This window comes from Camelus dromedarius, chromosome 13, assembly GCF_036321535.1.
Source record: "Camelus dromedarius isolate mCamDro1 chromosome 13, mCamDro1.pat, whole genome shotgun sequence".
Classification (NCBI taxonomy): Eukaryota; Metazoa; Chordata; class Mammalia; order Artiodactyla; family Camelidae; genus Camelus; species Camelus dromedarius.
The window spans coordinates 666,223-694,072 of record NC_087448.1 but is presented as its reverse complement, the minus strand read 5'-3'; the positions used below and the strand labels follow the sequence as shown (position 1 = coordinate 694,072).

General features: G+C 61.3%; 2 protein-coding genes across 17 annotated transcripts in view; both read left to right on the top strand.

Annotated features, from left to right (window-relative positions):
• Positions 1 to 19,137, top strand: part of MCF2L (MCF.2 cell line derived transforming sequence like) — a 102,091-nt gene extending 82,954 nt beyond the window's left edge. For 8 of the 16 annotated variants that reach the window (XM_064492936.1, XM_064492945.1, XM_064492937.1 and 5 more), the window contains 23 exons: positions 1,336 to 1,455; positions 1,656 to 1,847; positions 2,264 to 2,455; positions 2,901 to 3,060; positions 3,731 to 3,804; positions 3,983 to 4,059; positions 5,317 to 5,383; positions 6,002 to 6,117; positions 6,947 to 7,016; positions 8,006 to 8,098; positions 8,196 to 8,288; positions 9,023 to 9,148; positions 9,919 to 10,140; positions 10,301 to 10,393; positions 10,492 to 10,570; positions 10,736 to 10,802; positions 11,626 to 11,744; positions 11,868 to 11,960; positions 12,897 to 12,971; positions 15,869 to 15,990; positions 17,185 to 17,297; positions 17,378 to 17,481; positions 17,687 to 19,137. In XM_064492936.1, coding sequence (XP_064349006.1) covers positions 1,336 to 1,455; positions 1,656 to 1,847; positions 2,264 to 2,455; positions 2,901 to 3,060; positions 3,731 to 3,804; positions 3,983 to 4,059; positions 5,317 to 5,383; positions 6,002 to 6,117; positions 6,947 to 7,016; positions 8,006 to 8,098; positions 8,196 to 8,288; positions 9,023 to 9,148; positions 9,919 to 10,140; positions 10,301 to 10,393; positions 10,492 to 10,570; positions 10,736 to 10,802; positions 11,626 to 11,744; positions 11,868 to 11,960; positions 12,897 to 12,971; positions 15,869 to 15,990; positions 17,185 to 17,297; positions 17,378 to 17,481; positions 17,687 to 17,805 — 2,586 coding nt within the window. In that variant the 3' untranslated portion in view covers positions 17,806 to 19,137. Of the gene's footprint in view, positions 1 to 1,335; positions 1,456 to 1,655; positions 1,848 to 2,263; positions 2,456 to 2,900; positions 3,061 to 3,730; positions 3,805 to 3,982; positions 4,060 to 5,316; positions 5,384 to 6,001; positions 6,118 to 6,946; positions 7,017 to 8,005; positions 8,099 to 8,195; positions 8,289 to 9,022; positions 9,149 to 9,918; positions 10,141 to 10,300; positions 10,394 to 10,491; positions 10,571 to 10,735; positions 10,803 to 11,625; positions 11,745 to 11,867; positions 11,961 to 12,896; positions 12,972 to 15,868; positions 15,991 to 17,184; positions 17,302 to 17,377; positions 17,482 to 17,686 lie in introns of those variants that run through there. The other 8 variants (XM_064492944.1, XM_064492947.1, XM_064492948.1 and 5 more) reach the window with 4 other exon arrangements.
• Positions 19,138 to 21,179: 2,042 nt separating this feature from the next.
• F7 (coagulation factor VII) lies at positions 21,180 to 26,812 on the top strand. Its single transcript, XM_010982812.3, has 8 exons — positions 21,180 to 21,293; positions 22,268 to 22,428; positions 23,449 to 23,473; positions 23,547 to 23,660; positions 24,219 to 24,359; positions 25,240 to 25,349; positions 25,544 to 25,667; positions 26,143 to 26,812. The coding sequence occupies exons 1-8, from the start codon at positions 21,224 to 21,226 to the stop codon at positions 26,736 to 26,738; spliced, it is 1,341 nt and encodes a 446-aa protein (XP_010981114.1). The 5' UTR covers positions 21,180 to 21,223; the 3' UTR covers positions 26,739 to 26,812.
• Positions 26,813 to 27,850: the final 1,038 nt, after the last annotated feature.

Sequence of the window (27,850 nt, the reverse complement as noted above, 5' to 3'; positions counted from 1 at the left end):
CGGTTCTGACCCGGTGGTTTTGGTTTCGTTTCGGCATTTTGAGAGTTCTTCCTGTGCTTTATATACTGTCCTTTGTCAGATTTGTGGTTTGAGGACGTTTCCTTCTGGTCTGTCGCCTTCTTTACCCTCCTCACGGGGTTTTTCACAGAGCAGGGTGTTTAATTTTGATAAAGTCCAAGTGATCAGTTTTTCCTTTTCGGATCATCCGCGTGGTGTCAGTCCTAAATTCCAGATCCCAAATATGTTCCCCTAAGATTTTTTTTTCTTAGACGTGTATAATCTTATACTCATGCTCATGATCCATTTCAAGTTAATTTTTGTATGAAGTATGAGAATTTGGTCCATTTTGTTTTAATTTCTAGGCGTTGAGTTCCTCCAGCATCACTTGTTGAAAGACAGCCTTTCCTCCATTGGGGCTCCTTTCCCCTTTGGTCGAAAATCAGTTGGGCACCCTGTCCGGGTCCGGGTCTGGGTCTGGGTCTGGGTCGGAATCCTGTTCATCTATACCCCACAGTCTCCATTCCTGCAGGTGTTGCCTCCCCTTCCCTCCCATTCATTCTTCACCGTGGTTTTAGCCATTCTGGTTCCTTTGTCTGTCCATATAAATTTAAAATAATCTTGTCTGCGCCTTCAGGAGACCCTGCAGGGTGTTGTCAGGGGTCATGGGGAGCCGGTGCGTCACTCGGGAGAGAGTCGGCGCCGTGACCGTGCTGTGTCTCCGCGCCGTGAGCGCCGCGCGGCTCCCCATGTCTCAGGGTTTCTTTTGCCAGTGTGTGTGGTTCTCACCAGTTCAGTACGTTTTGTTTGATTTCTATACGTGTGTTTCATTTTTTAAAGAATTGTGGGTGGTGTCGAATCCTTAGTTGCAGCGTCCGCGTGTCTGTTGCTGTACAACCGAGGCTCGTGCGCTCGCCTTGTCTCCTGAAACTTTGCTGAACTCACTCAGTCTTGGAGTCATTTTGTAAAGCTTTGGGGGGTTCTCCATGGACACGATCTGGCCATGTACAGACAGGAACGGCGTGATTCCTTCCTTTTCAATCTGTGTTTCTTTTTGTTTATGTTTTTAATCTTCCTGCCGTATTGCACCGGACAGCGCCTCCACCACTTGAATGCGGTGGTGAGACTGGGGAGGCGTCCCTCAGCAGCACCACACCTGTGAGGTCGGCAGCAGGCTCTCGTGGATGCTCTGTTGAAAGGAGGACGTTTCCCTCCTGTTGCCCTCCTGAGAGGAGGTCCGGGTCCCCTCCGCCCTGCACCCCGTGTCCACAGCGTCTCCCTCCTCTCCTTCAGCTGTGGCTCTTCTGAGCTTCTGGTCTCTCGCCCCTGCTGTCTCAGGTCAAGGCCGCCTTGGACGCATTGGCCCAGAAGATAGCCACCTTCACTGACGTGGGCAACAGCCTGGCACACGTGGAGCACCTCCTGAAGGACCTGGCCAGCTTCGAGGAGAAGTCCAGCGTAAGGGCCCAGCGTGGCGGGCGGCCTGGCAGCACTGCGCCCACTGTCTCCAGAAGCCCCGGGCCCTGAGCCACATGGGCAGGTGGAGGGACAGCCGCCTGGCCCCCCCACAGACCCCCGTCCCCCCCACTCCCCACCACGCCCACCCCCAGCAGGCAGCAGTGAGCGCAAGGTGAGCTGCGTGTCTGGCACTGCCGCAGGTGGCCGTGGGGCGAGCCCGTGCCCTGTCCCTGGAGGGCGAGCAGCTCATCAGCCACAAGCATTACGCCGTGGACTCCATCCGCCCCAAGTGCCACGAGCTCGGGCACCTGTGCGACCAGTTTGCGGCAGACGTCGGGCGGAGGAGGGCGCTGCTCAGCCAGTCGCTGGAGCTGCACGGCCTCCTGGAGGCGGTAGGCCCCCCCAGCCCCGCCCCACACCCCTGGTCCCGTTGGGCCCCTCCCGCCATGGCTGGACCTCAGGCACTGGTTGGAAGACGGCCCACAGCCTCCTGTGTGTCTTTCCTGAGGCCCAGATGGTCCTGTCGTGACACGAGTGGTCATTTCTGAAACTCACCGGCCACAGATGACCGCGTCTATAAAAGGCCCGGAGACTGACCGTCCAGCCAGTTTACTGCTCTTTGTCTGCAGTGTGGATGGGCCCAGTCCTGGGCGGTTTGCTTGGTTTCGGGCCATGCGTCCCCCAGGGGAGCACTCGGGACGTAGTGGCGGGACTTTGGCCACATGGCTGTGCAGAGGGTCACACGCAGCGTCCGCGGGCTGTGCCCGAGGCGCCAGGGCAGCCCTCAGGCGCCCTTCTTTCCCTCCAGTCCATGAGGTGGTGTGATGAGGGCATCTACCTGCTGGCCTCGCAGCCGGTGGACAAGTGCCAGTCCCAGGACGGCGCCGAGGCGGCTCTCCAGGAGATCGAGAAGTTTCTGGAGACTGGAGCAGAAAACAAGATCCGGGAACTCAGTAGACTCTACCAGGACTACGAGCCCATCCTCACCCCGGAGCTGAGGGTAGGGACCCCGTCCTCACCCCGGAGCTGAGGGTGGGGAGCCCAACCTGTCGCCTGCGCTAACCTGCCTGACCACGAGTTTCTCCGATGGTGTCCCAGAGTGGGGTTAATTATTCCGAGGGGACACTGGCATTTGAGAGGGGTGTGGCTTGGAGGGCGTCTGGCCCAGCATTCTCCCGCCCTCCCTCCGGCCTCCGAGTGTTCACCCCCTCGAGGGCCTGTGCTTGGTGACACTGGCAGCCTCCCAGTGCACTGCCCCTCCCACGGCCCCTCAGTGGACTCTGCTCAGCCCAGGGACCCTCATGCCTGGAGGGGGCCCCACCCACAGAGGGCAGGGCAGGGGCGAGGCACAGCCCCGCATCTCAGCATTCACAGCTGCAGCCTAGTCTGCGCACGGCCTCTTTTGGACGCCGCGCCCACTAGCCAGTCTGTCACACTGTCCCCAGGAGCACGTGCAGAAGGTTTTCCAGAAGCAGGAGAGCATGGAGGAGATGTTCCACCGGAGACAGGCGAGCCTGAAGAAGCTGGCGGCCAAGCAGACACGGCCCGTGCAGCCGGTGGCCCCGCGGCCCGAAGCGCTCACGAAATCGCCCTGCCCCTCCCCAGGTACCTGCTGTCACCCCCTCAGCCCCAGGGAACGCCCTCCTATGTCCAGCCCACTTTGGAGATAAAGTTTTATCGGCAGCCGGCCTGCCTGTTCATTTCCCCTGATCCAAGCTGCTCCTCGCTGGTGCCGCAGAGAGTGGCTGGGCCAGGACCACCACCACTGTTGAGGGCCTCTCCTAGGCTGGTCCCCACCCTCCGGGCCCACGGTCGGTCCCCAGGCACAGCCCTCCTCGAAGGCTGAGCTGAGCCCACAGCCTTTCCCAGAGGCCCTTCCTGTCACCTCCTGTCCCCAGACACACTCTGCCCAGTGGCCAGGAAGCACCTGCCCTTTTCTTCAGCTGTGGCCAGTGTTGGCAGGGCTGGGGAGAGCCCTTGAGCCTAGCGTGCGGGGCCCAAGGGGACATTATTCTGAGGCCCATCTGGGGGTGTCTGGGCACTGAGCCTCCCCCACAGGCCAGGAGCTGCAGCCCTGCTGGGAAGCAGACTCCCACCGGCCCAGGCGCCTCCTGAGGCCCCGGCCCCCTCTCCCCAGTTTCCTCCCTTGTCATCCTGCTGGCTGCGCACTGCTTTTCTCCCAAAAGTTAAAAAATGTGCTGATCCTCCAGGGTGCACCCCGCCTCCCAGCGGGAAGATGCAGTCACACCCCCTCCTCCACTTGTCTCCAAACCAGGCGTCCGGAGAGGCTCTGAGAACCACAGCTCTGATGGCAGCGCGACCCGGAGGGGGCCCTACCGCAGGGCCAAGGTGAGGGCCGCTGACCCCACCGCACAGTCCCCCACCGCCCCCCAGCTGCCCCTTCCCTCCACGTCCTGCCTGCGGGGCCTCGGGTCGGCCCCAGACTGGACAGGAGCTTGGGGCCCTGGGAGGGGGCGCTGGGAGGTGCCTTCTGCTGTTGGAAAGCTGTTTGCTCTCGTCTCCCCAGAGCGAGATGAGCGAGGGCCGGCCGGGCCGGGGCAGCTCCACCGGGGACGAGGAGGAGAGCCTGGCCATCCTGCGGAGGTGGGTGGGCAGCGTCCCCTCTGGGCAGCCTGGTCAGGACACCAGTGTGGCCCAACCAGACCTCAGCTTTTGGAAAGGGTCTGAAAGTCAGGGAGCCAAAGCAGGCGGAATCCGCCAGCCTCACCCCAGGGCCGCGAAGCAGAAGCGGAGCCGGCGGAATGCCGTGTCCACACCCGCGACCCCAAGAGAGGTTTTCCTCTGAAAGGCTGCGTTCGCCCCTGGCTTTCAGGTGGCGCTGGGGGATTGTTGTCTCTCCCCAAGTCCAGCAGGAGACTGGGGTGACAGCTCCCCACCACCACCCCCGGGCCACAGCACAGGCCTGACCACAGACACGCCCCCTCCAGCCTGTCTCCTCGGTGCGGGCCCCTCCCTCTGCCCGTGGGCCTTCCCCCCCAGCTCCACCTGCCAGAAGTCACCTCTCTCTCTTGATCCCGGCCCCCTGGCTCTTCCCCTGCCCCACCCACCGAGGCTCTGCTCCACACCCACTCAGGCGTCCCACCCATTCCCTAACCCCTGCAAATGCCGGGAGAGCGTCTGTCCCCGCATAGAAGAACTGCGAGGTGTAAACTCAGGACCTGACAGGAAGGCGCTCCCCACGTCCTTCCCAGGACCAGCGGTCACTCCCGGGTCACTCCCTTCCAGCTGACCTGGACTGTGCGCTGCGCCACAACGGCAGCCTGCGTCCCCTATGCCCTCCTGTGCCCACGGGGATCCTACTCGGAGCACCCCACACTGCCTGGCCCTCTGTGGGGACCCCAAGCCCACAGTGCCCGGCCCTCCGCGGGTACCTCTCCCCGAGCCCACGCTCCCTCCTACTCTCCTGAGCCCCCGCCTCCCGCTGCCCTGTGTGGAGCACGGGCACTGCTGACGTTGTCCCAGGTGTCTGAGACCCCAGCACAGGCACACCCTTGGCTCTGTTTTCTGTGTGTGAAAACGGGAAGCTTGGTCAGGGGAGGTTGGAAGGTGATCCTCAGCCGTAAAACCTGTGCCCTCTGGGAGCCCAGACGTGACAGCAGAGCAGTCCCCGAGCTGTCACTGCAGACCCACCACGTGCAGGAGGTGGTGCCACACGTGGTGGCTCTCCGGGTGCCCGGGCAGGTCTTCTCGGGGGAGGAGGCAGGAGGGCTGGGACGAGGGTGGGGGGACTCGGAGCCGGGGCCTGGGGCACAGGGAGGCCTGGGAGTCGGGGCTCCTGGGAGTGGGCGGCAGGCCAGGAAGCTGCCCCTGCAGCTGTGAAAGCGGGCGCCCTGTCCACAGGCATGTGATGAACGAGCTGCTGGACACGGAGCGGGTCTACGTGGAGGAGCTGCTGTGCGTCCTGGAGGTGAGTGCGCTGGGGGCCTGGCCCACCCTGTGTGGCCTCACGTCACCCTGGGACGGTGTGTGCAGTGTTTGCAGCTACACAAAGCGACGCCTGACCCTCAGGGCGCAGATACAGACTGGGGGCCGGACAGGAGTGCATGCGGCTCCCTGGGTGGGGGCCCTGGACAAGCAGAGCTGGCCCTGGGGCAGGGGGCTGTCACCTGGGAGGGGCAGAGGGGCTTCCAGGTGCTGGAATATTCTGTCCGGTGACCCGGGTGGTGGACGCAGGCATGCAGACAGAAATAATCCATCAAGGTGCGCACCCAATGCTTGTCCCCTTCGTAGAAATTGTGCCTGAATTAAAAGTTCAGAGGGGAGTGTGAGGGAGCCCCCCCAAGGTAAAACCGGTGCTGCTTGTAGCTCACTCGTGTTTTGTGGTACTTCTCCGGAGAGTCACCTCAGATGATCAGTGGATGAATTTGAGGGGATCAGCCTCCCAAAACCGGAGGCAGCATCACTGCCCCGCCCGGCGGCCATGTGGAACCCACACTCCCAGGCCAGCTGCCGGGGCTGTGGTCCAACAGCCGGTGGTCTGTGAGCTGCGGCCCAGGATCCCCGCTGACCGCGTCCTCTCCCACAGGGCTACGCCGCCGAGATGGAGAACCCTCTAATGACGCACCTCATCTCGACCGGCCTTCATAACAAGAAGGACGTTCTCTTTGGAAACATGGAAGAAATTTACCACTTTCATAACAGGTGGGGCCTCCTTCTGGTCACCCGCGGCTCTGCCTGCAGGAAGCCGGTGCACAAACGGGTCGGCCCTACTTTGCGGGAGGGGGGTGGGGTCGGGACTGGCCCTCCTCCCTCTCGGGGATAAGCAGACGGGGGAGCTGGTGGCAGACCCCTCCCAGCGCCACGGGGCAAGGGAGCACGGTGGCTGTGGGACCCGGCCTGCCCTCCTCTGGACTCCAGGAGGCTCTGGGGCGTCTGTCCAACCACAGGCTTTTGCTTCCGGTCATCAGCCTCCCTCACGCACCTGCTTGTAAAGGAGGTGGCAGGTCTGCAGCTGGACCCCAGCCTGGAGTCCACCCCTAGGAACTGGGACGGGCGGGTGGCAGGTGCCCAGCATCCTGGGCCCTGGTCTGGAGTCTCGGCCCGTCCTCAGTGCTGGGCCCCAGCACAGCCATAGGGGGCAGTGCTAGCGTCATGAACTGATCCCAGGGAGCTCCTCTCCCAACAGACGAAGGTCAGAAGCAGGAAAATGCGGTCCACAGGCCCAGGGCAGCGCTGCGTGGAGTAGGGTCTGAGGGCAGAGCCAAGGCCCTGATACCTCTGCAGAAAACCCACTGGGCACACGGGATGCGAGGGCTGGGCTCCCGGGGCCTCGAGACCCTCCGGCTGTCTGCTGTGGCCTCCCATGGCTTCTGCGTGACCGCCAACACCAGAGACGTGGCGCAGCCACACGGGGCCTGGCCTGTGCAGGGTCAGGGCACGTGCCTGGAAAATAGCACCTAATAACTTGCTGCAGATGCCGCCTGACTCTGGGTGCTGTGCAGAAGACCTAACGCAAGCTTTCTTTGTCTAGAATATTCCTGAGGGAGCTGGAGAACTACAAAGACTGCCCCGAGCTGGTAGGGAGGTGCTTTCTGGAAAGGGTATGTTCCTCTCAGCTGCAGGCTTGGCTGCGCCTTGCTGCTTAAAATTACTACTTAGAGCGATAATGACTTTAAATTCTATCACAGTCGTTCTCTAACCCACCGAAATTATGCGTACAGATGTTTCCAGTTTGGCTGAGGTGACCTGATGCTTTTGGGAGGGCCAGAAAAGCAGTTTTATCAAAAACCCAATCACTGGTTCAAAAAAGAGGAAAGCTATAAAATAGCAGCTTTGAGAGATGCCGGAACTATAAAGCGTCCAGGTGCTGACGGCAGGCGTCAGGCGAAGCTGACTTCCCTGCAGGCTGGTGTGGGCTTCCTGCTGGTCCCGCCCGTGTCTGGCCGACACTGGACAGCCACTGGCGCTCTCAAGTAGTAGGTGTGGGCACGGTCCCGTGTCCCCGTGAGCCGGCACCGCTCAGACTGGCCGTCAGGAATGACCCCCCCCTCCCCCGCGCCCCCCCCCCCCAGCCCTAATGCTGTTTGAGAATTGCCGGGACGTCACGCTGTAGCTCAGTGGTTGTAAGTGGCCCGTTCCCACAGCATCAGCACCTCCTGGGAGGCTGGGAGCGGTGCAGGTTTTCAGGTCACAGCCTGGACCTGCTGAGCAGGGCCTCCGGTGTGGGCAGCGGCCAGTGTTTATGGGGGGGTTGTTAGGCCCACCAGCATTATGATGCATGAAGTGTGAGCTGAGCCCGGGAGAGTCTTTCTTTACAAAGTCAGTGTTGGTCCCGCGTTTATCCCTGAGGCACAGCCCAGCCATGTGGAGCTGGTCTTTGTGAAAGAGGGACCAGGACGAGGGCAGCCCTGAGATGTGAACTTCCGGGCGGGGTGCGTCTGGGATGGGGGCTGGCCCTGACTCAGGGAGAGGCCAGGCTGGGCCCAGAGGCAGGGACGCTGGGCGGGGGCATCGGAGGGGCTGACTGGGAAGGGCGGAGACCTGCACAGACACGGGGGCGCCCCGTGATGCAGCCCGCATCCCGGTGCAGATGGAGGAGTTCCAGGTCTACGAGAAGTACTGCCAGAACAAGCCGCGCTCCGAGAGCCTGTGGAGGCAGTGCGCCGACTGCCCGTTCTTCCAGGTGTGTTTCCTGCCCCTGAGCGCAGGCTTTCCTTTGCCGGTTGACTCCCTAACAAGGAACGGCGGGAACTGTCTAAACCCGAGTTTGGTGGTTGCAGGAATGTCAGAGGAAGCTGGACCATAAGCTAAGCCTGGACTCCTACCTGCTGAAGCCCGTCCAGAGGATCACCAAGTACCAGCTGCTGCTCAAGGTGAGACGCCGGAGCCCCCGGAGCCCCTCCCCCTCCAGCCTGGCCAGGGGTCCCCCGCAGCCCCCATCCAGCTGGCCGCCCGCCCAGCACCACCCAGTGGCGGCTGCCCCAGCCAGACCCTGAGCTCTGCGATCTCTGCGAGGCCCTGGCTCTTCACGCGCCTTTGTGGGGGGTCGCCGTTAGGGGCCAGGAACACAGCGGGACACAGGCAGGCCGGCCCTGCCCCAGGAGCACATGCAGGGCCGCCTGCGTCCCGCTGCCTTGGGGGCCCAGCATGGGTAGCTCCCCAAGGCCCAAGTGAGAATGGGGAGAAGAAGCTTATTCGTTGGGGTGTCGTGTCTGGAGGGAAGGAGTAACGGATCAGAACTAGGAGATGGGTGCTCGTCCAGACCAGGTGCTGCAAGGGGACAGCGGAGGTCAGCCAGTGACCCACTCAGGGGACATCTGCGATTTGCAGCCTCTACGCAGGCTGCTGGGAAGGGTGTGGGGCCGCAGGGATGGGGAGGGCGGCTTCCTGAGCTGCTCCAAGGCGAGGCCAGTGGGCCAGGCAGGCCCCCCATGTGGGGAGCATGTGTGTGGTCCCATCCCTGGCAGTGACGGCTGCACAGGGAACCACACACGTGTCCCAAGGATCCGGGCTCGGGGCCACTCAGGGCTGCACTTGTGAGACAGAGCACGGTCCACTCATGGAGTGGTGGGGCTCAGTGTCCAGATGGGCTGTGAACCTCCTGCAGGAAATGCTGAAATACAGCAAGAACTGCGAGGGAGCCGAGGACCTGCAGGAGGCGCTGAGCTCCATCCTGGGCATTCTCAAGGCCGTGAACGACTCCATGCACTTGATCGCCATCACTGGCTACGAGGTGAGGGCCAGCGGTGCCCATGAGCCTGGGCACGGGGTCTGAGCAGGGCAGGCGGAGGCCGCCCCATCACCGGTGCGGGCTGTGCACCCGCACCACCTGGAATCCCGCCGCCACCTGACTCTGACTGCCGGGCTGGCTGCAGGAAGCTTCCCCCCCGGTGGGTGCGTCCCTGCACGGACAGCCCTGAAGACCCTTCACTCCTGGCCTGTCCCTGAATCCGTTCTCTCTGGCGCCGCTTGTGAGCGTGGAAGTCGGGTTTCTCCCTCGTCCTCTGCGTGCCCACGTCGGGCGCACGCACAGGGCCTTTCTGAGTCCACCCAGCGTGCGTCCTCAGTTTGTTTGGTGTTTTTGTTAGTGGGCTTTGTTTCTGGAGCCGTTTTAGGTTCACAGCAGAATTGAGGCGAAAGTACAGGGCTTTCCTGTTTACCGCTGCTCCCACACGCACAGCTGGCCCCACAGCCCCCTGCCCCGCACGAGCCGGGCCTCGGTCACCGTCAACAACATGGCACGAAGGGTCCACAGCGCACGCAGGGTCACTCTGCGTTGTGTGTTCTGTGGGCCTGGACAGACGGATGAGGCGTGTCCATCACTGCAGTGACACAGCCGTTCACTGCCCTGAACACCCAAGGCCCCGCTCCTCCCCCAGGGCCCCCAGGACCCCCGACCTCCTGGGGCCGTAGGTCGGCCTTCTCCCGCGTGTGGGGTCGTGGCCTTCCCACACGGCTCCGCGCGGCAGCACGAGGGCTCACGCCCTCCTTTGCCACGACCAGGGGAACCTGAGCGACCTGGGGAAGCTGCTGATGCAGGGCTCCTTCAGCGTCTGGACCGACCACAAGAAGGGCCACGCCAAGGTGAAGGACCTGGCCAGGTTCAAGCCCATGCAGCGCCACCTGTTCCTGCACGAGAAAGCCGTGCTGTTCTGCAAGAGGCGGGAGGAGAACGGGGAGGGCTACGAGAAGGCCCCGTCCTACAGCTATAAGCAGTCCCTGAACGTGAGTCCGCGCCGCCGCCCGGCGCCCCGCCGTACCCTTGGGGGTGGGGCCCGGGACCCCCGGCGTCCTTAGCCCCCACCCCAAGCCACGGCACGGTGCCTTCTGGAGCGGGCAGTGCCCTCGCCACGCGCCCACGCCCTCCCCCGCGCTGCCCTCCCAGATGACGGCCGTTGGCATCACGGAGAATGTGAAAGGGGACACGCGGAAGTTTGAGATCTGGTACAACGCCCGGGAGGAGGTTTACATCGTACAGGTAGGCCCGGCGCGTGGGGCCGTCTCCAGGGTGAGCCCGCTAAGTGTGTTCTCGGGGGACAGGAGCACTCACCTCCCGGCATTGCCTCTGGGGCACAGGCACCGACTCCCGAAATCAAGGCCGCGTGGGTGAGCGAGATCCGCAAGGTGCTGACCAGCCAGCTGCAGGCGTGTCGAGGTGCGGTTTCCTCTCAGTGCCTTCGGTCCTGTTGCCCTAGGGGCCCTTTCCATGCGTTCAAAGCAGCCTCAAAATTCTTACCCTCTGAGACACCGCAGCAACTGGAGCGGAAGGAGCTCCATTTGCTTCGAGTTCCTGAGCCGCGCTGGGCTTCTGTCCCCGCAGAGGCCAGCCAGCACAGAGCCCTGGAGCAGTCCCATAGCCTGCCGCTGCCAGCGCCTGCCAGCACCAGGTGAGGACCTGGCCACCACTGTGGGGGGGGTCACCGTGGGAATTAGCTCAGGCCACTGAGTCCACATGGCCCCGTCACCAGAGTCCCCTGGTCATCAGGATCACTCTGAGTTTGCCCAGAGGCCCCCGCGTGCATCCCTGGACCGACATCCTGGTGGCCAGTCCCAGCAGGTCAGCTTCAAGGCCTGTGTGCCTGGTCCCTGTCCCAGGTGGAGAGCAGCCCCCACATCTCTGGTGGCTTCCATCTGTGGTGCAGTTCCCGCTGTGACCGCGTGTGCGTGCAGCTGTCCCGAAAGCGGTCGAGCGCCAGCATCTCAGTGCTGGTCGCGCCCCCAGCAGACAGGGGCCCTGGGGTGCAAGGAGCCAGAGCTGCTCCCAAGGCATCCAGCTCGCAGACGCGGGGGCGCGTCTCACATCGGCATCGTTGCGCCTTTCCTGCTCTTATTTTTCCTTTGTTATTTCATTCATTCACTTGCTTTTTACCTTTTCCTCACGTGTGCCACCTCTAGTCATTCATGGAACAGGATACGGTCTGAATAAATAAACCTCAGAGCAACAGGTTTAAAGGAAGAAGGACAGGGAGGGAGGAGAGGGGCCCACAAAGCCGCCCTCCACATAGCAGCTCGGAAGGCGGGTTTTGCTCTCACTTGGCTCCGCGGCTCAATCTGGGCGCACGTGGCCGTGGCCGTGGCGGCTGTGCAGCGGGAGACGTGCGGCCCTCGGGCCTGGGGAGGAGCTCGGGGGTCTCCACCCCTCGTCCTCGGAGCTTTGACAACTAACTGGGCGACGTTCTCTTTCTTCCTTGACGTGTCCGATGTCCTCAGCCCCTCGAAAGGGAACACAAGAAACATCAAAAAGTTGGAAGAAAGGAAAACAGACCCGCTCAGCCTGGAGGGATATGTGAGCTCCACGTCGTTGCCGAGGCCCCCGGAGAAGGGCAGAGGTGGGTGTTGGGGCCGGGCCGCCCGTGCCGGGACGCGCGGCCTCCTGCCACTCGGCGAGGCTGGCGGAGTGCAGGTCCCAGCCGCCCGCAGAGCCGCCCCGCACTGTCCCTCTCTTCCTCTAGACGGCGCGGTCACCAGCTCTGCGTCAGAAAGCGCTGCGCTGGCGAGAAAGCGCTTCCCCCTGCAGGGCTTCGCTGCCCTGAAAGGGCAGAAAGGTAAAGGCAGGGCCGGCGCTGCGCCTGCCCCGCCCCAGCCTGTCTGTCATCCATTCGTGCCGCGGTCGTTCGTGTGGACATCTCGGGGCTGTCTGCCTCCGCCATCGCCACGGAAGCATTTCCCATTGACTCACCCTTTTCCATTCGCCGCTGTGTCTGTTACACGTGCAGCCAGAGCTCTCTTTTCTGGGCTGTTTCTTTGGCAAAGTGGAGGCGAGCTCTTCCACCGAAGGCCTGCCCAGAAACTGGAGGAGACTGGAGTTGTCACTTGCTTTTTCAGTCCAACTCCTCCCCACACCCTCCCTCTCCGGCTTTTTCCTGCCAGCCCATGGCTGTTACCGTCCTGCCAGAGCGCTAAGTGCCAGCCCCGCCCCTGGCGTTTCAGGCCCACCGCCCGACTGCCTCACTGTGCTCCTGGGCGGCGAATGTGCAGGGGAGACACGGCGCGGCCGCGCACGAGGCGAGACCTGATGTTCCAGGCGGCTCGTGAGAGGGCTCCCGCGAGTACCAGACGCCCGTCCCGCCTAGGGTTCTTCTCGCTGGTCCAAAAAATTGGAGTTTTTTTTTTTCCAACTTATAAAATACTTTTAAGTTAGCCTCAAACTAAAAAAAAAAAAAAGAAGTGCAGGTGCCACGCCCCTGGCCAGGTGTGGAGAGTCACGTGCGTGCTCCACGCAGAGCCCAGCAAGCACACCTGAAAGACGCACCCGCGGCCAGCGTGAGCCCTGCAGCTCCTCACGCTCTCCTAGTCCCTCCTTTCCCCTCTGGGCCCCTGGCGGCTTCGTTTGCTCCCCAGAAGCTGCTTCTTGCATCAGTGACAATGAGCCTGTTCACCGTGTGTCCATCCCAGCGTGAACTCGGTGTTTTCGCGCCTCGTGGGTGGTCTGCGTGCTCCTCACTCTCCTGTTCTGTTTCTGCCTCTGCCTCCTCCTGCAGCTTCTCCTACCAGTCCCGACAAAAAAGCTAAGCGACACCAAGTAAAGAGCGACCCAACGCCTTTTGGTTTACGAGGTAGAGTGGCCCAGCCCGACGTCCACCTCCCCGTCCGGTTAGGGACACTGTCTTGCTGTCACGTGTCATCTAAGACAACGAAGTAGGTCTCTCCGAGCTAGGGGCAAATGCTCCTTGCACTGACGCTCTGGTGACCGATGCCATGATGACATCACTCCTCTGACCAGCTCTGCCCAGAGCCTGCAGAACAAGGCTCTGACACCTGGCTGGTGTTTGGCCACGTAGGCTTCAGGGCTCCCCGTCCCTGGCCATCCTGCTTCACCGTTTGTCCCGAAGCTTCTGTGGAAACACAGAATGCGGCAGCCGACAGGTCCCATCCCATCTCTCGTTTCCTGGGAGACCCCGGCGGTACAGGCAGATGGGGTCAGGCTCTCCTGCTGGACCTCAAGCCTTCACCTCTCTTGCCACTCATGTTCTGAGGGCAAAGACCCCCCCCACCCCGGCCCAGACTGAGGGTCTGAAAATCAGAGAGAATTTCACTCTGAACCTTCCTGAGTTTCCCAAACAACATGAAGGTTCCCAAGGGGTACAGGCTGAACCAAATCCCCACACGCACACCCAGAGGCCACCCAGAGGTCACCACAGCCACCCTGGCCTCAGTCTGTACTCCAGGGACCCAGGCTGCACCCTCTCGCCACCCCAGGGGGGAGAGCTCAGAGCCCAGGGCTGCGACCGCCTCCCCCAGCCCTGCCCTCCGCCCTGCGGAGGCCCCCAAGCTGCGGGGAAGAGTCCCTGCCCCTTGGTGGTCTCCTGGGAGGGGCTGGCTTTCGTCATCTGGGCACCTGCTCTGCTGACTCCTTGTGTAGGAAGCTGCCCAGGGCCATGCGGCTCAGACACCGCTTCTGACGCCTTTGAGCCCAGTGGTGTCACCTCTGCCTGCTCCTCTCCTCACCTGAGGTGGCCTCGCAGTGAAGCAGTGTCAGCCCTGAGCCCGGGCTCGGTGCCAGGCCTCCCCTCCTGCTCCGTCACTCCTGGCCACAGCGGTGACAGGGAGCTGCAGGCCTTCCTGGCCGATGCCAAGTGCTTACTTCCTGGACAGCCTCTTCAGCACTGATGTTCATGACTGCTTTACAGGAAACAGACCAAATTCAGGGTCACCTTGGCCTCACGTCCTCTCGCAACACCCCCGCACCCGGCATGATCCAGAGCGCTTGTCGTGCTTCCAAACATCTCGTTCTCTTATTCCATGCTCAGTGCCCGGGCGGTGGGTCGCAGCGTTTCCCTTTACTCTGGTGTCGCTCTGCCGATGCAGGGATACTCAGTCCATCGCGGGTGGTTCATTCAGAAGCCCCGGCCGTCGGGCGTGACCGCAGGCCCAGACGCTGCTGTGCAGCTGGAAGGCCTGTTCTCCGCAGGTGCCAGAGGGTGGAGCTGTCTGTCCGTGGGTTCAGGTTCGCAGACACAGCGACCACGCAGCTCTGCCTCTCTGCCCAGGGGACGGCCTTCACCTTTCTGTCCTCACTGTCCTCCTTCAGCCCTACGTTCTTTGTGGCCAGAAGCCCCGTTCATCAGTGTGGGCTGGAGGGGCAGGCGTGTGTGGCCAGCTGCCCAGCGTCGGGACCCCTGGTGACCCCCACCAGTGTCCATCTGCACTTCCCATGCTGGCCGCTGCCCATGCGCCCGAAGCAGGAGAGGTGGGTGGTTTGTGGCTGGAAGCCTGCAGTCCCTGCTTCCTACACAGACACCACCCCTCCCTGGGCGCTGGGCCTGGAGCAGGGGCTCGTGGGGGCTTTGGGGGGAGCCTGTGGGGCTGCCGGCCTCTGCGGTGATGCGGACAGGGGCTCAGGGCTCTGTGGGCTTAGAGGGAACCTGGTCCCAGGTCCCTTTTCTGTGAAGACAGAGACGTCTTCCTGATGCCCCTCCCACACAGGCTTTTCAGAATGGTCGGCCTCGGGAGCTGGCCTGCTGGACATCTGCCCCTTTGCGCCCCAACTGCGCTTGTCTGCTGTGGTTCCCTCACACCCTCAGGGAAAAGCGTGCCTCAGCCACTCCAAGTGTCACTCAGAACTGGGTGTGAGAGTCTGCCGACTCCCAGGTCTACTCGCTCGCCTCTGGTCGAAGTGCCACTTGACCCCAAGTGGTGGCTGGGACCCAGCACCCCAGGCGTGTGTCTCTGGCCTCTTACTTCCTTACTGGCCTCTGCTGTGTTCGCCCAGAACTGGGCGCTTGCCGTCTCCCACCTCCCCATGGTGTGCCTGCAGCCGCCTCTTAGAAACCAGGGCGGTAGACACACTAGTGCAGGGACGTCGTGTGTCTCTTGAAGCCTAGACGAAGCCCTTCCCTGGTCCACTGGCCCAGCAGAGGTGGCTGGCACGCGTGCAGGCTGCCTCCGGGGCCAGGCGCCCTGGGCTGGCCTCCCAGCCTCGCCCTGCGGCCCAAGGAAGCTCAGATGTGTGACTGGCATCAGGGCTGCCCCTACCTAGCCCGTTGAGGGCCAGGATTGGGCCGGCCAGGAGCCCTCAGCAAGTCCTGTGTCATGTCATGTGAGGAACTGTCCTCCTGCCCAGCCAGTGGCTGTTGACCATTGCAGGTGTTGATTGAAAACGCCTTGCTCTCTTGGTTTGCCCAACACAGATGGGTGTCGGAGGCCCTCAGGCTCCCTGGGACCAGCAGGCAGGGGCCTGGTGGGAGTTCTCCCCCAGGAAGTAGCAGAGCCCACAGGACACGCATGCACCGTCCAGAGAGGGCTGGGCTTCATCTCTGGTGATGGAGGCAGGTGCTCTGGCCTGGCCCCTAGGCAGTTTGCACGGCTGAAGCTGAAGTCTGCAGGTGTCCTGCAAGTCCCTCCACGCCACTTCCCCCGGCGGCACTTTGTGGGTGGCAGGGACTTCCATATGCCACCCTCGAACTCGAGGCTCAACCTTCAGGGGGTCCTCACGGAGCCTGTTCCTCGCTAGGCTGGAGCAGAACGTCTCACCCGTCAGAGGCCCCTGAGGACAACGACGGCTGGTCCAGCGCGGAGGAGCCCATTAACTCCTCGGACGCAGAGGAAGAAGGCGGAGTGGGCCTCCGGAAGCTGGTAACCTTGCCTCCTGCTGGCTGTCAGCGGCACTGCTGGGCCCAGGGCAGGGGGCGGGGGTGTCCAGAGCTGCACCATGGGGCCGTGGCGCCCAGGGCTGCCGGGAGGGACTTCAGGTGCCGGGCCCTGGTGGCTGTCCCATTAGCACCGTCAGACCACCTCACGGCAGGAGCAGAGCACACCTCTGATCGGCCCTTCAGATGAGCTTTCTTAAAGCCGTGTGTGCACCTTGATCTCACTTTTAGGGGGACTGCTCTGTCTGAGGCGTGGATTTGCACTCTCAACCAAGTCCTATTTTAGCACGAGCAGCAGAGAGAAGCTATTTACCTGTTAAGTCACCAGAGTCAGGGCTGTACCAACAGTTACTTGCTGCCCACTGGGTGCAGCCCTGGTTCACACCTGGTTTATCACAGCAAACAAAGCACCCAGAGGTGGAAGGGCAGACACAGGGAAGGGGAGCAACAGTCTCAGGTGGCCATGGCGGCCTTTGCCGAGGAGGACTGGCAGCGAGAAGAGCTGGCCAGGGCACTGGGGTGGGGGGTGGTACTCAGCAGGGGAAACCTAGGCTGGCGGGCAGGAAGGCCAGGCAGGCCCTGGTGGGTTTGTGTTCTGCTCTCGGTGTAGTTCGGGTGCCATTCGGGGCCAGTGCAGGGCATCGAGAGAAGGTGAGGCCACTCTGTGAGGCCAGTGGACGCTGGCCTGGCTCTCTGGCTCCAGGAGCACCCAGGCATGTGTCCACACTGCACCCCAGCTCCATCCACAACACGTGGGGCACCTGCTGTGTGAGGCACTGACTGGCTTTTAAGACAGAACAGAAGACAAAGTGAACAAGACTCTTCCCTCACATAAGGCAAAAAACTTGAAAAGGGCAGAACATGCTGGGTGAGGATAGAGGCCAAGGAGGGAGGAGTGATCCAGGAAGAGGAAAGAGTGTGCAAAGGCCCTGGGGCTGTTTGGAGCTTCTAGGGTGCAGGAGCCGCATGTTGTGGGGACACAGGCAGGCTTGTCAGGTTCTTAGTGTGGTCACCACGTGAGACCTGGCACTTCCTGGACTAGGAGACCTTCCCAATGTAAGGTGATAGTCGCACCGAAGCCCCTCAAATGGCAGAGTGCTCATCGTCGTCCGTCTGTCTGGACGCTGGGTGGCGGGCTGGCAGGGACTGTGTGCCAGGCGCTGTGCCGTCCCCTCCCCAGGTTCCCGGGAAGTACACCGTCACGGGGCTGGACGAGAAGGGGGGCCCCGACGCGCTGGCCGTGAGAAGCGGGGACGAAGTGGAGCTGGTGCAGGAGGGCGACGAGGGCCTTTGGTAAGACCACCCCGCAACGCGCGCGGCCCCGCCCCCCAGCCCCGCAGCTCGTGGACACAGCCTGACCTGCGCCCTTGCAGGTATGTGCGGAACCTGACCTCCGGCGCCGAGGGCTGGGTGCCGGCCCGCGGCCTGTCCTCGCTCCTCGACCAGCCCGGCTCCGCCCCGAGCCTGAGCAGCCCAGGTAAGCCCCGCGGCGGGCGCCCGGCCGGCTCGGCCCCAGCGGGTGTGCGGCGGGGCGCGGCGGGGCGGGGCGAGGAAGGAGGGGCTTCGCGCGCGGGGCGGGGCGACAGGGAGGGCGGCGCGCCCTGGACCGAGCCGGGGGCGGGGGCCCGGGGCCCCCGCCGCGCCGCGCCGCGCCGCAGCCGCTCTCGCCTGCTTCTCCGCAGAGTCCAGCGCGGGGTCCGGCCTGCTGAGCGCCTCGTCCAGCTGCAGCGAGAGCTGCGGGGCCCCCCTGGCGGAGCTGCAGGGAGAACGCCCGCGGCCACAGCAGCCCGCGGACCTCTGAGTTTCCCTTTGCTTGGGCGTGGTTTGGTGAGGGACGGTGCCCAGAGCCGCCCCCGGAACCGGCGTGCCGCCCCGGCGCCCAGACCGAGGGTTCGGGAAGAGCGCGCCCTCCCACCTCCGCGCAGGATCCCTCCCCGGGGCGCAGGAAGCGCGCGGCCCCCGGGCTTGCCCGGAGCCGGCGGAAGCGGGCGGCGGACGCGGCAGCCGCCCCGCTAGGGCCCCTGACGTTCTGGTCTGGTGCTGTGTGCAGGAACGCGCGTTCTGCGGAACTGCTTCCAAAAGGAGTGACCGACTCACTGACCCGACAGCTTGGGGGCGGGGGCTAGTTTGTCTTTCTCAAGTTTTTTTAAGCAGGGATTAATTCTAGGGCCATTAATTTACTTTGGCCTCTAATCTTTACCAAGAATCACTGTGTTTACATGAAGTGACAATTTGATACTGTATTTGATACAAAACTATTTTTTGTTACTGGGGTTTACACTGCGCTGAGCGACGTGCGCACTCTTGGACACTGGCGGCTCTCCGCGAGGCCCACCCTGTCACAGGTGGATGCAGGGCCTCCCTCCACGGGATCAGGAAGCGGTCCTGCAAACACAAGCAGACACCAGGGGTTCCTTCACCGTCACCTGCCATTCGCTCTCAAAAGAGAATTTAAACTGTAATTTAAAATACTAACCACCTTTTCTACAGAAAAAAATGGGTGACTCGACTTTTTAACGCGCTTCACTGAATTAGGCTGTTTTTAATGTTTTTAAAGAAAATGTAAAGATGCAGCTTTTGCAGGTGTCACCCAGCCCAGGGAGCGTCTGAGCTCCGGAGCCCCCGCTCCCCTGGCTCCCCGCCGCCCCGCGTCTCAGAACTGCCCTCCTGTGCTGTAGAGAACCGCCCAGCACAGGAGCAGTTTATTTTATTCAAATCGAGGCAAACTGGAAAGAAACTGTCTTACTGTTTTTGTGTTTCAGAAACGAATTCTGTTCTTTGGAGGCCCTTCTTTCTGTGCTGGCGGGGGCAGGGTTTTATATGTGTGTATATACTTCGAAGTCTGTACATATGTCCCCGCTGTAAGGGGGGTATTTATAGCCTCCATGCTGCTGGCGATGTGTCACTTTACAGCCCCCGCCCCCGCCCCGTCTGCGTGCAGGGCCAGCCCTCTCTGAGTCGCAGTAAGTAGCCAGCACGCGCAGCAGCTTTCCTCCCACGTGTAAGTTATTTGAGAAACGATGTGTCGCATAACTTAATATATTGGTGGTTCAGACACCGTTCCCGATGTCTCAGCCTGGATTCACCCCCATTTTTGTGATCTCTTCCTCATAAAGCACTTTAAAACCTCGTGTTTTCAGTCACTGTTCCTTTTTTTTTTCACCTGCTGATGTAAATGAAATTTTACAATCACAGTTCTTCACTGTATCAATGGAGTCTGAATAAATGTCAGCGGCTCTTGCTGCTGGCCCTCAGCTGTAAAAGCAGAGAGTTCATTTTTTAGATGACAGAAACGTCAGCCGTCTAAAGAAATAAAATCCAAAGAAAGTATGAAGAAAAAAATTAGGATAATAGAAGAAAATAATAAAGTCAAAACAAATCAACAACAAAAGATCTTATTCCTTGAAGATTCTAATAAAATACAGCAATTTATGGAAAAGCTGAGAAACTCCACAACAAATAGAGGTTTTAAAACAAGGAAACCACCATGAACTGCTTTCTGCCAATACATTTGAGAACAGACAAAACAGGAAATTTTTTTCAAGAACCAAATTGTTAAAATTAACAATTTCTTAAAAAAAATTAAATACTTGGGTTGATGAGTAACAAAGAAATTGAGTTGCAGGGAAAGAAAATTTACCCCCAAACAGGTGCCAGACTGAGAAGGCTTTATAGTTTTAGCCATACTTTTAAGGTAAATATACAAAATATTTATACAAACTATTTCAGAGACTATAAAATGAAGAAAAGCAGCTCAATAAGTTGTGTTAAGTAAGTTTAACAGTTACCTGAACCTGACAAAAAGGATACAAGAAGAAATAAAGTTATGAACATAAATGCAACAATTACAAATGAAGTATAATCAAATAAAATCCAACTGTATGTTGTAAACAGAAGTAATATGTTCTAACCAAGTAAGTGTGTCCCAGGAATTCAAGGATGGTGTGATATCAGGAAATTATTGCTAGAATTTGCCATAGTAACAAACTAAACAGAGAGGGAAAGACTAGCCCCACAGATGCAGGAAAAAGTCAATTTTTACTCAATACCAATTTATAATGTCTATCCAACTAAGAGTGGAAAAGTGAAGGCGCAAAGCACAGTCTGAGAAGGCAGGCGGGCCCTGGGTGGGAGGAACCCCTGGGCCTGGCCGCACCCAGCAACCAGGGCAGTTCTGCTGGACCTCATGGGACACCACGGGCCACCAGGCTCTCAGCAGGAGCCGCCCGCCCTGCTGCCCCGTTAGGAAAGTGAGGCTCAAAGGAATGGCTTCCACCTCCCCAAGCCGGGAGAAAACGGAGCCAGGACTCCCACCACCCACCATGTCGGCTGACTCCAGAGCCACTGTACCCGCTGCCCAGGAGTCACCATGAAGGCTGCGACAGTCCCTCCTCCCCTCCCCCTCTCCCACATGAATAAACTCCTGTATAATTAAATTCCTAAACACTGAAGCAACTATTGATAGTAACAATTAGAAATTCCAGAGGTGAGCAGTAAAACACATCCTCTAAGGACTAACTCTTCCATTTAGGGAGTAGCCAAGAGCCGCCGGCAGCAGGTGGGCCTCGTCACCCACCTCCAAAGAGAAACATGCAGAGCTGCTGTCCTCGGCCTCCACTATTCACAGAAAAGTTATTTCCCCAGGGTGGCTGCCCCCATGAGCCTTGCATGGTAACCAACTGTCCCAGTATGCCCAGGATGTCCCAGTTTCAGCTGAAAGTCCAGCCCAGAGAAACCCTTTCATGGCCAACAGCCCAGGACAGTGGCCTGGGCCCAGGAGGGCATGGGGAACAAGACCTAGGTGACCGGGGACTGAGACAGAGCCTGGGTGGGGGCACACGCCCCTCCCCTTGGTGCTCCAGGCCTCTGGCCGAGAAGGGCCCAAGTACATCTCCTTTGTGGCTCTCTCCAAGATACTTACATTCACACCCAACCTGCTCTCCTGTCCCTGGTATTATCACTGCAGGGTCTGGCTTTTCATTTGTTTAATTCTGTCTCTTAACCTGCATTCCTAAGCCTGAGGCTGCATCTGAGTGCACGTGCCAGATGCAGCCCCATCCGTCCTTCTGTTCCCAATCCCCACCCAGCTCTGCACCTGGTGTGGGGATCCCACACTGGGTGTTGGGAGGTGAGGCCTCCTCCCCCACCCCCTCAGCTCTGAGAACTTTGCCCCGCTCCCGCCCTGTGTCAGCAGCCCAGCCGACACCAAGGGCCTCACCATGGCCTCCCAGCACCGGGGGCTGGCCCTCTTCGGCCTTCTGCTCAGCCTGCAGGGGTCTCTGGCGGCAGGTAGGTGGAGGAGGCTTCCCAACCCAGAGGCAGGCAGCCAGGTCCCCCCAACCTGGCCCACATAGCTGTCACACCCGGTCACCTGGAGGGTTTGCCGGCCGCTCAGCTGTGATCTTTCCAAAAAGCAGACAGTGCCCAGGCACTCAGAGTAAAGGCTTCGGTGGGACTGTTTTCCAGACTTCGGGGACCCCAGGGCGGGGGGGCGCTTTTCCAGCCACCGTGGGGCCCCGCCCAGGCAGCTGGACCAGCACACAGAACCTGGGGCTCAGAAGTGCCTCCCTCTCGCTCTGGTCTCTCAGCCTCTTGGTCAGCTGGTGCCAGGGACAGTGTGGGGACGCTGGGCTGCTCGGCTCTGCCACCAGGGCTGTGACTGCGCCCCTTGTGGTCGCTGGGAGGCCTGACTGGGGACTCAGGGAGAGCTAGAGCTCCCTAAGTGTCCTCATCGTGATTCCCCAGGGCCGAGTGGCAGCCGGGGTGGAAACCAAGGGCCCTAAAATCCGGTTCATGTTGTCCTCCAAATCCCACAGCCAAGCACTAGTCTGGGGTTAGAGTGACAGGGTCACCCATCCTGGTTTGCTGCTTGAGAAAGCCAGGGCTGCCCCTGGTCCTTCCTGTTTAATCATCTTTTTTCATCAATATCACATCTTCCTAAGCATCACCCTCCGTGACAGCATGGCATCAGCGTGCTTCAGACTAGTATCCCCTACAGCTCTCCTTGCAGCTGGGTCCTTGTGCGTGCCTTGGAGTAGCTCCTTAGGGTAAATTCCTACAAGTGACATGACCAGGTCGATAACTTAATATATTGCCTGATCCTCGCACACGAAGCTTCTGCAGGATTGCCTATTGGCAGCCCTGAGAAAGCTCTCCTATTTCGAGTCCAGCTAGGCTCTCAGACAGGAACCGTGACTCCCATTAACACTGGGCAGGACGGGGTGCGTGCGGGTGGCCAATGTCTTATGGGGTCCGTTTCTCAGTCTTCATCACCCAGGAGCAAGCCCACAGCATCCTGCACAGACAGAGGCGTGCCAACTCGCTCCTGGAGGAGCTGTGGCCGGGCTCCCTGGAGAGAGAGTGCAGGGAGGAGCTGTGCTCCTTCGAGGAAGCCAGGGAGATCTTCAAGAACCTGGAGAGGACGGTGAGCCTGCCCCGCAGGGGCGCCCTCTGCATGGTAGGGTATGTGGTCAGTGCGAGTCTGCAGGGGCTCGTGTCCGTGTGTGCGCTCCACACACAGGCAGCTCCAGCGCACATACATCCTCATTTCTGCATCAGAAATATAGTCTGATGGGTCCCCAAGGAAGTCCCCCCAGCCGTCCGTGCCTTGCAGAGGGGCTGCACTGGAGACACTGGCCAGGCCTCTCACTGCTGTGCCCACCGTGGGTGCCTCTTCAGGACACTTGAGTTGGGAAGCACCTGGGGAACCACTGCTTCCTCCCCTGCACTTGGGCCACACGGGTGGGCCGTCTCCCTCCACATTCAGAAAGATGCGTATTTACACATCCTCTGAACTGTCCCCAGGGCTGTGGGGCAGGTGGTAGTGGGACAAGACCGCGTCTCACATCGCACTTGCAGGACACACACCTGACATAGGACACACTTGTCACGCTCGCAGGAAGCAGGGCTTTTGGAGATGGAGGCTGACAGGACCCTTCCCAGGAACACGGAGGGCGTCACCCCTCAGCTGTGTCTCACTTGGCTTTTCTAAACCTTTTCATCGGTTCTCACCTCGCTATATTCTCACAGCCCTGCGAGTTTTAGTTCACTTGACAAAGACGCTCCTCAGGAGTCACTTTTATTGCAGGCCAGAGTGCCCCTGCTTTCCTTCTCGACCTTTCTGGGGTCCGCGGCATCTGGACAGCCATCGACATCCGAGGAGGAAGGGGAGGCTCTAGGGGCATGAGTGTCTTGTCCAAGCTCACAGCCCGGGGGCGGAGATGGGGCTGGAACCTGGGTATTCCGACTTGGGAGAGGAGATGTGTGACCTCTGGTGGCCTTAGTGATGGGGGAGGGGGAACATGCTTCCCCAGAGGGACCCATCTCATCTCCAGAGAAGTCTGGCTGCCAGAGCCCAGCACAGGGGCCAGGCCCCAGCCCCCATCAGCCCAGCTGCCGGCTCCCTCCGCGGAGGCCGAGTCTCACGCGGCCTCTCCACCCCTAGAAGCAGTTCTGGATCTCATACAACGGTGAGTAGGGGAGCACCGTCTGCACCTGCCCGCCAGCCCGCCCCCATCACACTGACCCTGACCCACCGCACAGACGGGGACCAGTGCGCCTCGGGTCCCTGCCAGAACGGGGGCTCCTGCGAGGACCAGCTTCAGTCCTACGTCTGCTTCTGCCCCGAGGGTTTCGAGGGCCGGAACTGTGAGACAGGTGAGGGCTCTGGGGCTTCACGGGTCCTGGGGGCTGACAGCACCGGCTGGTCAGCGCAGGGCAGGGCTGGGCTCAGCTGGGTCCGGTGGTCTAGGTGACCCAGAAGGGCCCTCCACCCTAAGAGTCTGGGGCCTGGGGTCCAAGGTGCTAGTTCTCTCACCTGACCGCCCACCCCCTCGGGGCCCCCGGCACTGGGGACTCTGATGCCCCTGGAACCCAGGTGAGTCCTTGCACCTCTGTGGTGTCCACACATCCCATGGCCCAGGCAGTTGGGGAGCTCCACCTCCCCACGTGCTGTTACAAACCATATATGCGGTCCACCTGCCAAATGTGACAGTTCCACCAAGTTCAGCCGCTAAGCTGTGCGGGTGTGGGAGCCCCAAACTCCAGGTCTGGACCTTCCGGATCAATCCACAGAGCAGGCAGTGCCAGGCCATCTCTGGAGCTAGCAGCTCAGTGCCACCTTTGTACAGGACACCCCCACCCAGAGAAGGGTGGCCACCAGGCTGGCTTGCCCTGACTGGCGGAGGCCCCCTCAGCTGTCCCCTCCATCCTCAGACCAGAAGAGCCAGCTGATCTGCACAAATGACAACGGGGGCTGCGAGCAGTACTGCACTGACCACGCAGAGGCTGGGCGCTCCTGCTGGTGCCATAAGGGCTACGCACTCCAGGAGGACGGGGTGTCCTGCGTGCCCACAGGTAACGGGTCCTCGGGAACCAGGCTCTAGGGCGGTGTGTGCACTTCCATTTCTGATCGTCCTGCCCTGCCACATGTCCCCTCATTGGCCAGATGGGGAGGGAGACATGGCATCACTGAGCATCCCCAGGCACCGGCACCGTGTGCTCTGGGAGGTGGGGAGAGAGGCCCAGGTGGAGGCGGCTGTCCCTCCCCAACCCCGAGAGCAGGGAGGGCAGTGGTGCGCAGGGCAGAGCCCAGGGAGCGGCCTCCGGGGTGCGCCGGGCCCCTGCCCATCTGGGCAGCTCTCTGCCAGCCCACCTCCACTCCTACGCCAGGCGCTAGATCACCATACCCAGTGTCTACTGACCACAGCACGAGTCTGGATTCCACATCTTGTCAAAGGCAAGTGCTTTTATGAAAATGGAAAATTCCTCCAAACCAACCTCAAATGAAAAGGGCTGCAGCCCGGAGGCTGGGGCCCCCAGCTCTGTGTCCCCCCAGCTCTGTGTCTCCCCAGAGGCGGGGTACCCAGCCTTGTCTAAAGGCCTGAAATTCAGTTGCTGCCCCGAAATGCTTTCTTTTCCAGCCCAGGGGCTTTCTTGGAGCAGGAGGGAAACTGAGAGCGGGTCAGAGAGCAGCACGATGGTCTGAATGCCAGTCGCCTCACACAGCATCCCTTACACCTCTAGTGACACAGAGGTGGCACGTCTCCCCGGAAGGAGGAGCAGGACCCAGTTTCAGGAAGGGGACCTCTGTTCCTGCCAAACCAGCCCCTCTGCCGCTGCTCGCCAGGCAGCACCCCCAGGGCCTGCCCACGGCCCTGGCAGGAGCAGCGACACAGCCCCCTCTGGGGCCAGTCGCCACCCATGCCCACGTTTTGCTGACTTTTGTTTCACACAGTTGAGTATCCATGTGGGAAAATACCTGTTCTGGAGAAAAGAAACAACAGCAACCCCCAAGGAAGAATTGTGGGGGGCAAGGTCTGCCCCAAAGGGGAGTGTCCCTGGCAGGTGAGGCTCCAGCTGTGCCTGGCCATCCAAGCCTGGGTGACCGCATGTCCAGCCCAGCATTTCCATCGTCCACCAGCCTTCCGCTCCCTTAGCTAGAACGGAGCCCCCACCCCTGGAGGGTGCACGGGAAAGGGGAGTCCCCGAGGAAGTGGTGGCGGTAACGCAACCTTCCACCGTCCGTGGTGCCCCGCCAGGCCATGCTGAAGCTGAACGGGGCACTGCTGTGCGGGGGAGCCCTGCTCGACGTCACCTGGGTGGTCTCTGCCGCCCACTGCTTTGACAGGATCCGGAACTGGAGGAACCTGACGGTGGTGCTCGGTAGGTTTTGGGGTTACCTCTTTCTGACAGGAGACGGTTCTTGAATGACAATGACTCAGGGCTTCGAACCACCAACTTCCACCACCAGGAGCAATCCCAGCACCCACAGGGCCCCGCTACAGCCGCTGCCCTCAGCTCTCTCCCCGCAAACCAAGTCATGGGTGACTGCTGTTCCTGTCTCGCTTGGGCCCAGAGCCCCGGGGGTGCCCCAGCCAGGGCTGCACTGCCTGGGCCTCTGCCTGGTGGGTTTATGGGATGACAAGGACCCCCGGGGGGCCAGGCAGGTCTGGAAGAAGCAGGGGACCAGGCCCGCCCCCTCAGCTGCCTGGCCGACACCCCCTCACGTGCCCCCCAGGATCCAGATTCCACTACTCCCCACCTGACTCACACCCTTGCTGACCCACTAGCAGCCTGGGGTGGGACGCAGGGCTCTCCTGCCCCAAAGGAGGGGCCCAAGCAGGCAGTCTCCCCGCAGGCGAGCACGACCTTGGCCAGCGTGAGGGCGAGGAGCAGGAGCGGCAGATCGCTCAAGTCATCGTCCCCGACACGTACGTACCGGGCAAGACAGACCACGACCTGGCCCTGCTCCGCCTGGAGCGGCCTGTGGCCCTCAGCGACCACGTGGTGCCCCTCTGCCTGCCCGAGAAGACCTTCTCCGAGCGGACACTGGCCTTCGTCCGCTTCTCGGCCGTCAGCGGCTGGGGCCAGCTCCTGGACCGTGGGGCCACGGCGCGCGTGCTCATGGCCATCCAGGTGCCCCGGCTCCTGACCCAGGACTGCCTGGAGCAGTCGCGCCGGAGGCTGGGGTCGCCTGCCCTCACAGACAACATGTTCTGCGCCGGCTACCTGGACGGCAGCAAGGACGCCTGCAAAGGGGACAGCGGGGGCCCGCACGCCACCCACTTCCGGGGCACGTGGTACCTGACGGGCGTTGTCAGCTGGGGTGAGGGCTGTGCGGCTGCTGGTCACTTCGGGGTGTACACCCGGGTCTCCCGCTACACGGCCTGGCTCCACCGGCTCATGGGCTCCCTGCTGCCCTCAGAGGGCCTCCTCCAAGCTCCGCTCCCCTAGCCCCACAGCCGCAGCCCCGGATCCCGCTCCCTGCTCCGCAAATAAAGCTGCTGCACCCCTTCCCCAGGACCAAAGCCCGGAAATTCTCCTGTGGTTCTCGTGGAGGGGGAAGGGGAGGGAGGTGGAAACAGAGTTGGAGAGAGAGAGACAGAGACAGAGACAGACAGAGGATGGACAGAGCTGGAGACAGACAGAGACTCGCGGGAGACTCTGGGACAACCAGAGAGAAGAAGAGCCTTAGATCCAGAGCGGCCGTCGGGGAGGGAGACAGACGGCGAGAGTCAGGGCCAAGCCGCGGGGGGGAGCCCGGGGCCAGGAAGCGGCCGTCTCCCAAGGCACAGCGGCTGTGCGCGTCCGCCCCCTCGGCGGCGCCGTGAGCCGCTTCGCTTCCTCGTGCCATTCAGCGTTTCGCCTCCGGCTCAGACAGGCTGTTGGCCTCCCCCGCTCACTGCGGCGGGTGTCCTCCCAGGTCCGTTCTGGGTGAGCACCCTTCACCACAAAGCAGGCCTCGCGCTCTGATCACACAGGCCGAGCCCTGCGCTCCGGCGGCCCCTGCCTTCCCAGGTGGTTCAGACTCACTTCACAGAGATCCTGGGTTTGCCTTCGAGCCGGGCTCTCCTCCACGTTACCAACTTCGCAGAAACAAACCTTCTCCTGTGAGGCTGTTTCCAGATACCAGAGCTCGCAGTGGATCTGGGGCTGCACTCTCCCAGTCCCGGGGGCCTCTTCCTGCCAAGGCCCCAGTAAATGACGGTCCTCAAACAGAGGCAGAGGGACGCCCCACAAAATGCAGGTTCCCAGGTCGTGCCAGCTCCGTGGGATTGGGGAGGGCCCCTCAACTTACATCCTCAGCGTGTCCCTCAGGTGCCTGGGAAGGACAAGAACGAGCTCCCAGGGAGGGGATCCTGAACCCACCAGAATGCAGCCACGGTGGGGAGAGCAAACAGGTAGGCGCCTGCCTCCCTGGTACTCGCCTATCCCGTGCCTGGGACACCCCATGAGGGGCCAGACGTGCTCTGCTGGACTGTCCAGTGTGTCTCCCGTACAGTCGACCAGGGCTCCGCAAGCCCGATAACACTGAGCCCGAGCCACGCACCTGAGAGCCAAGTGTT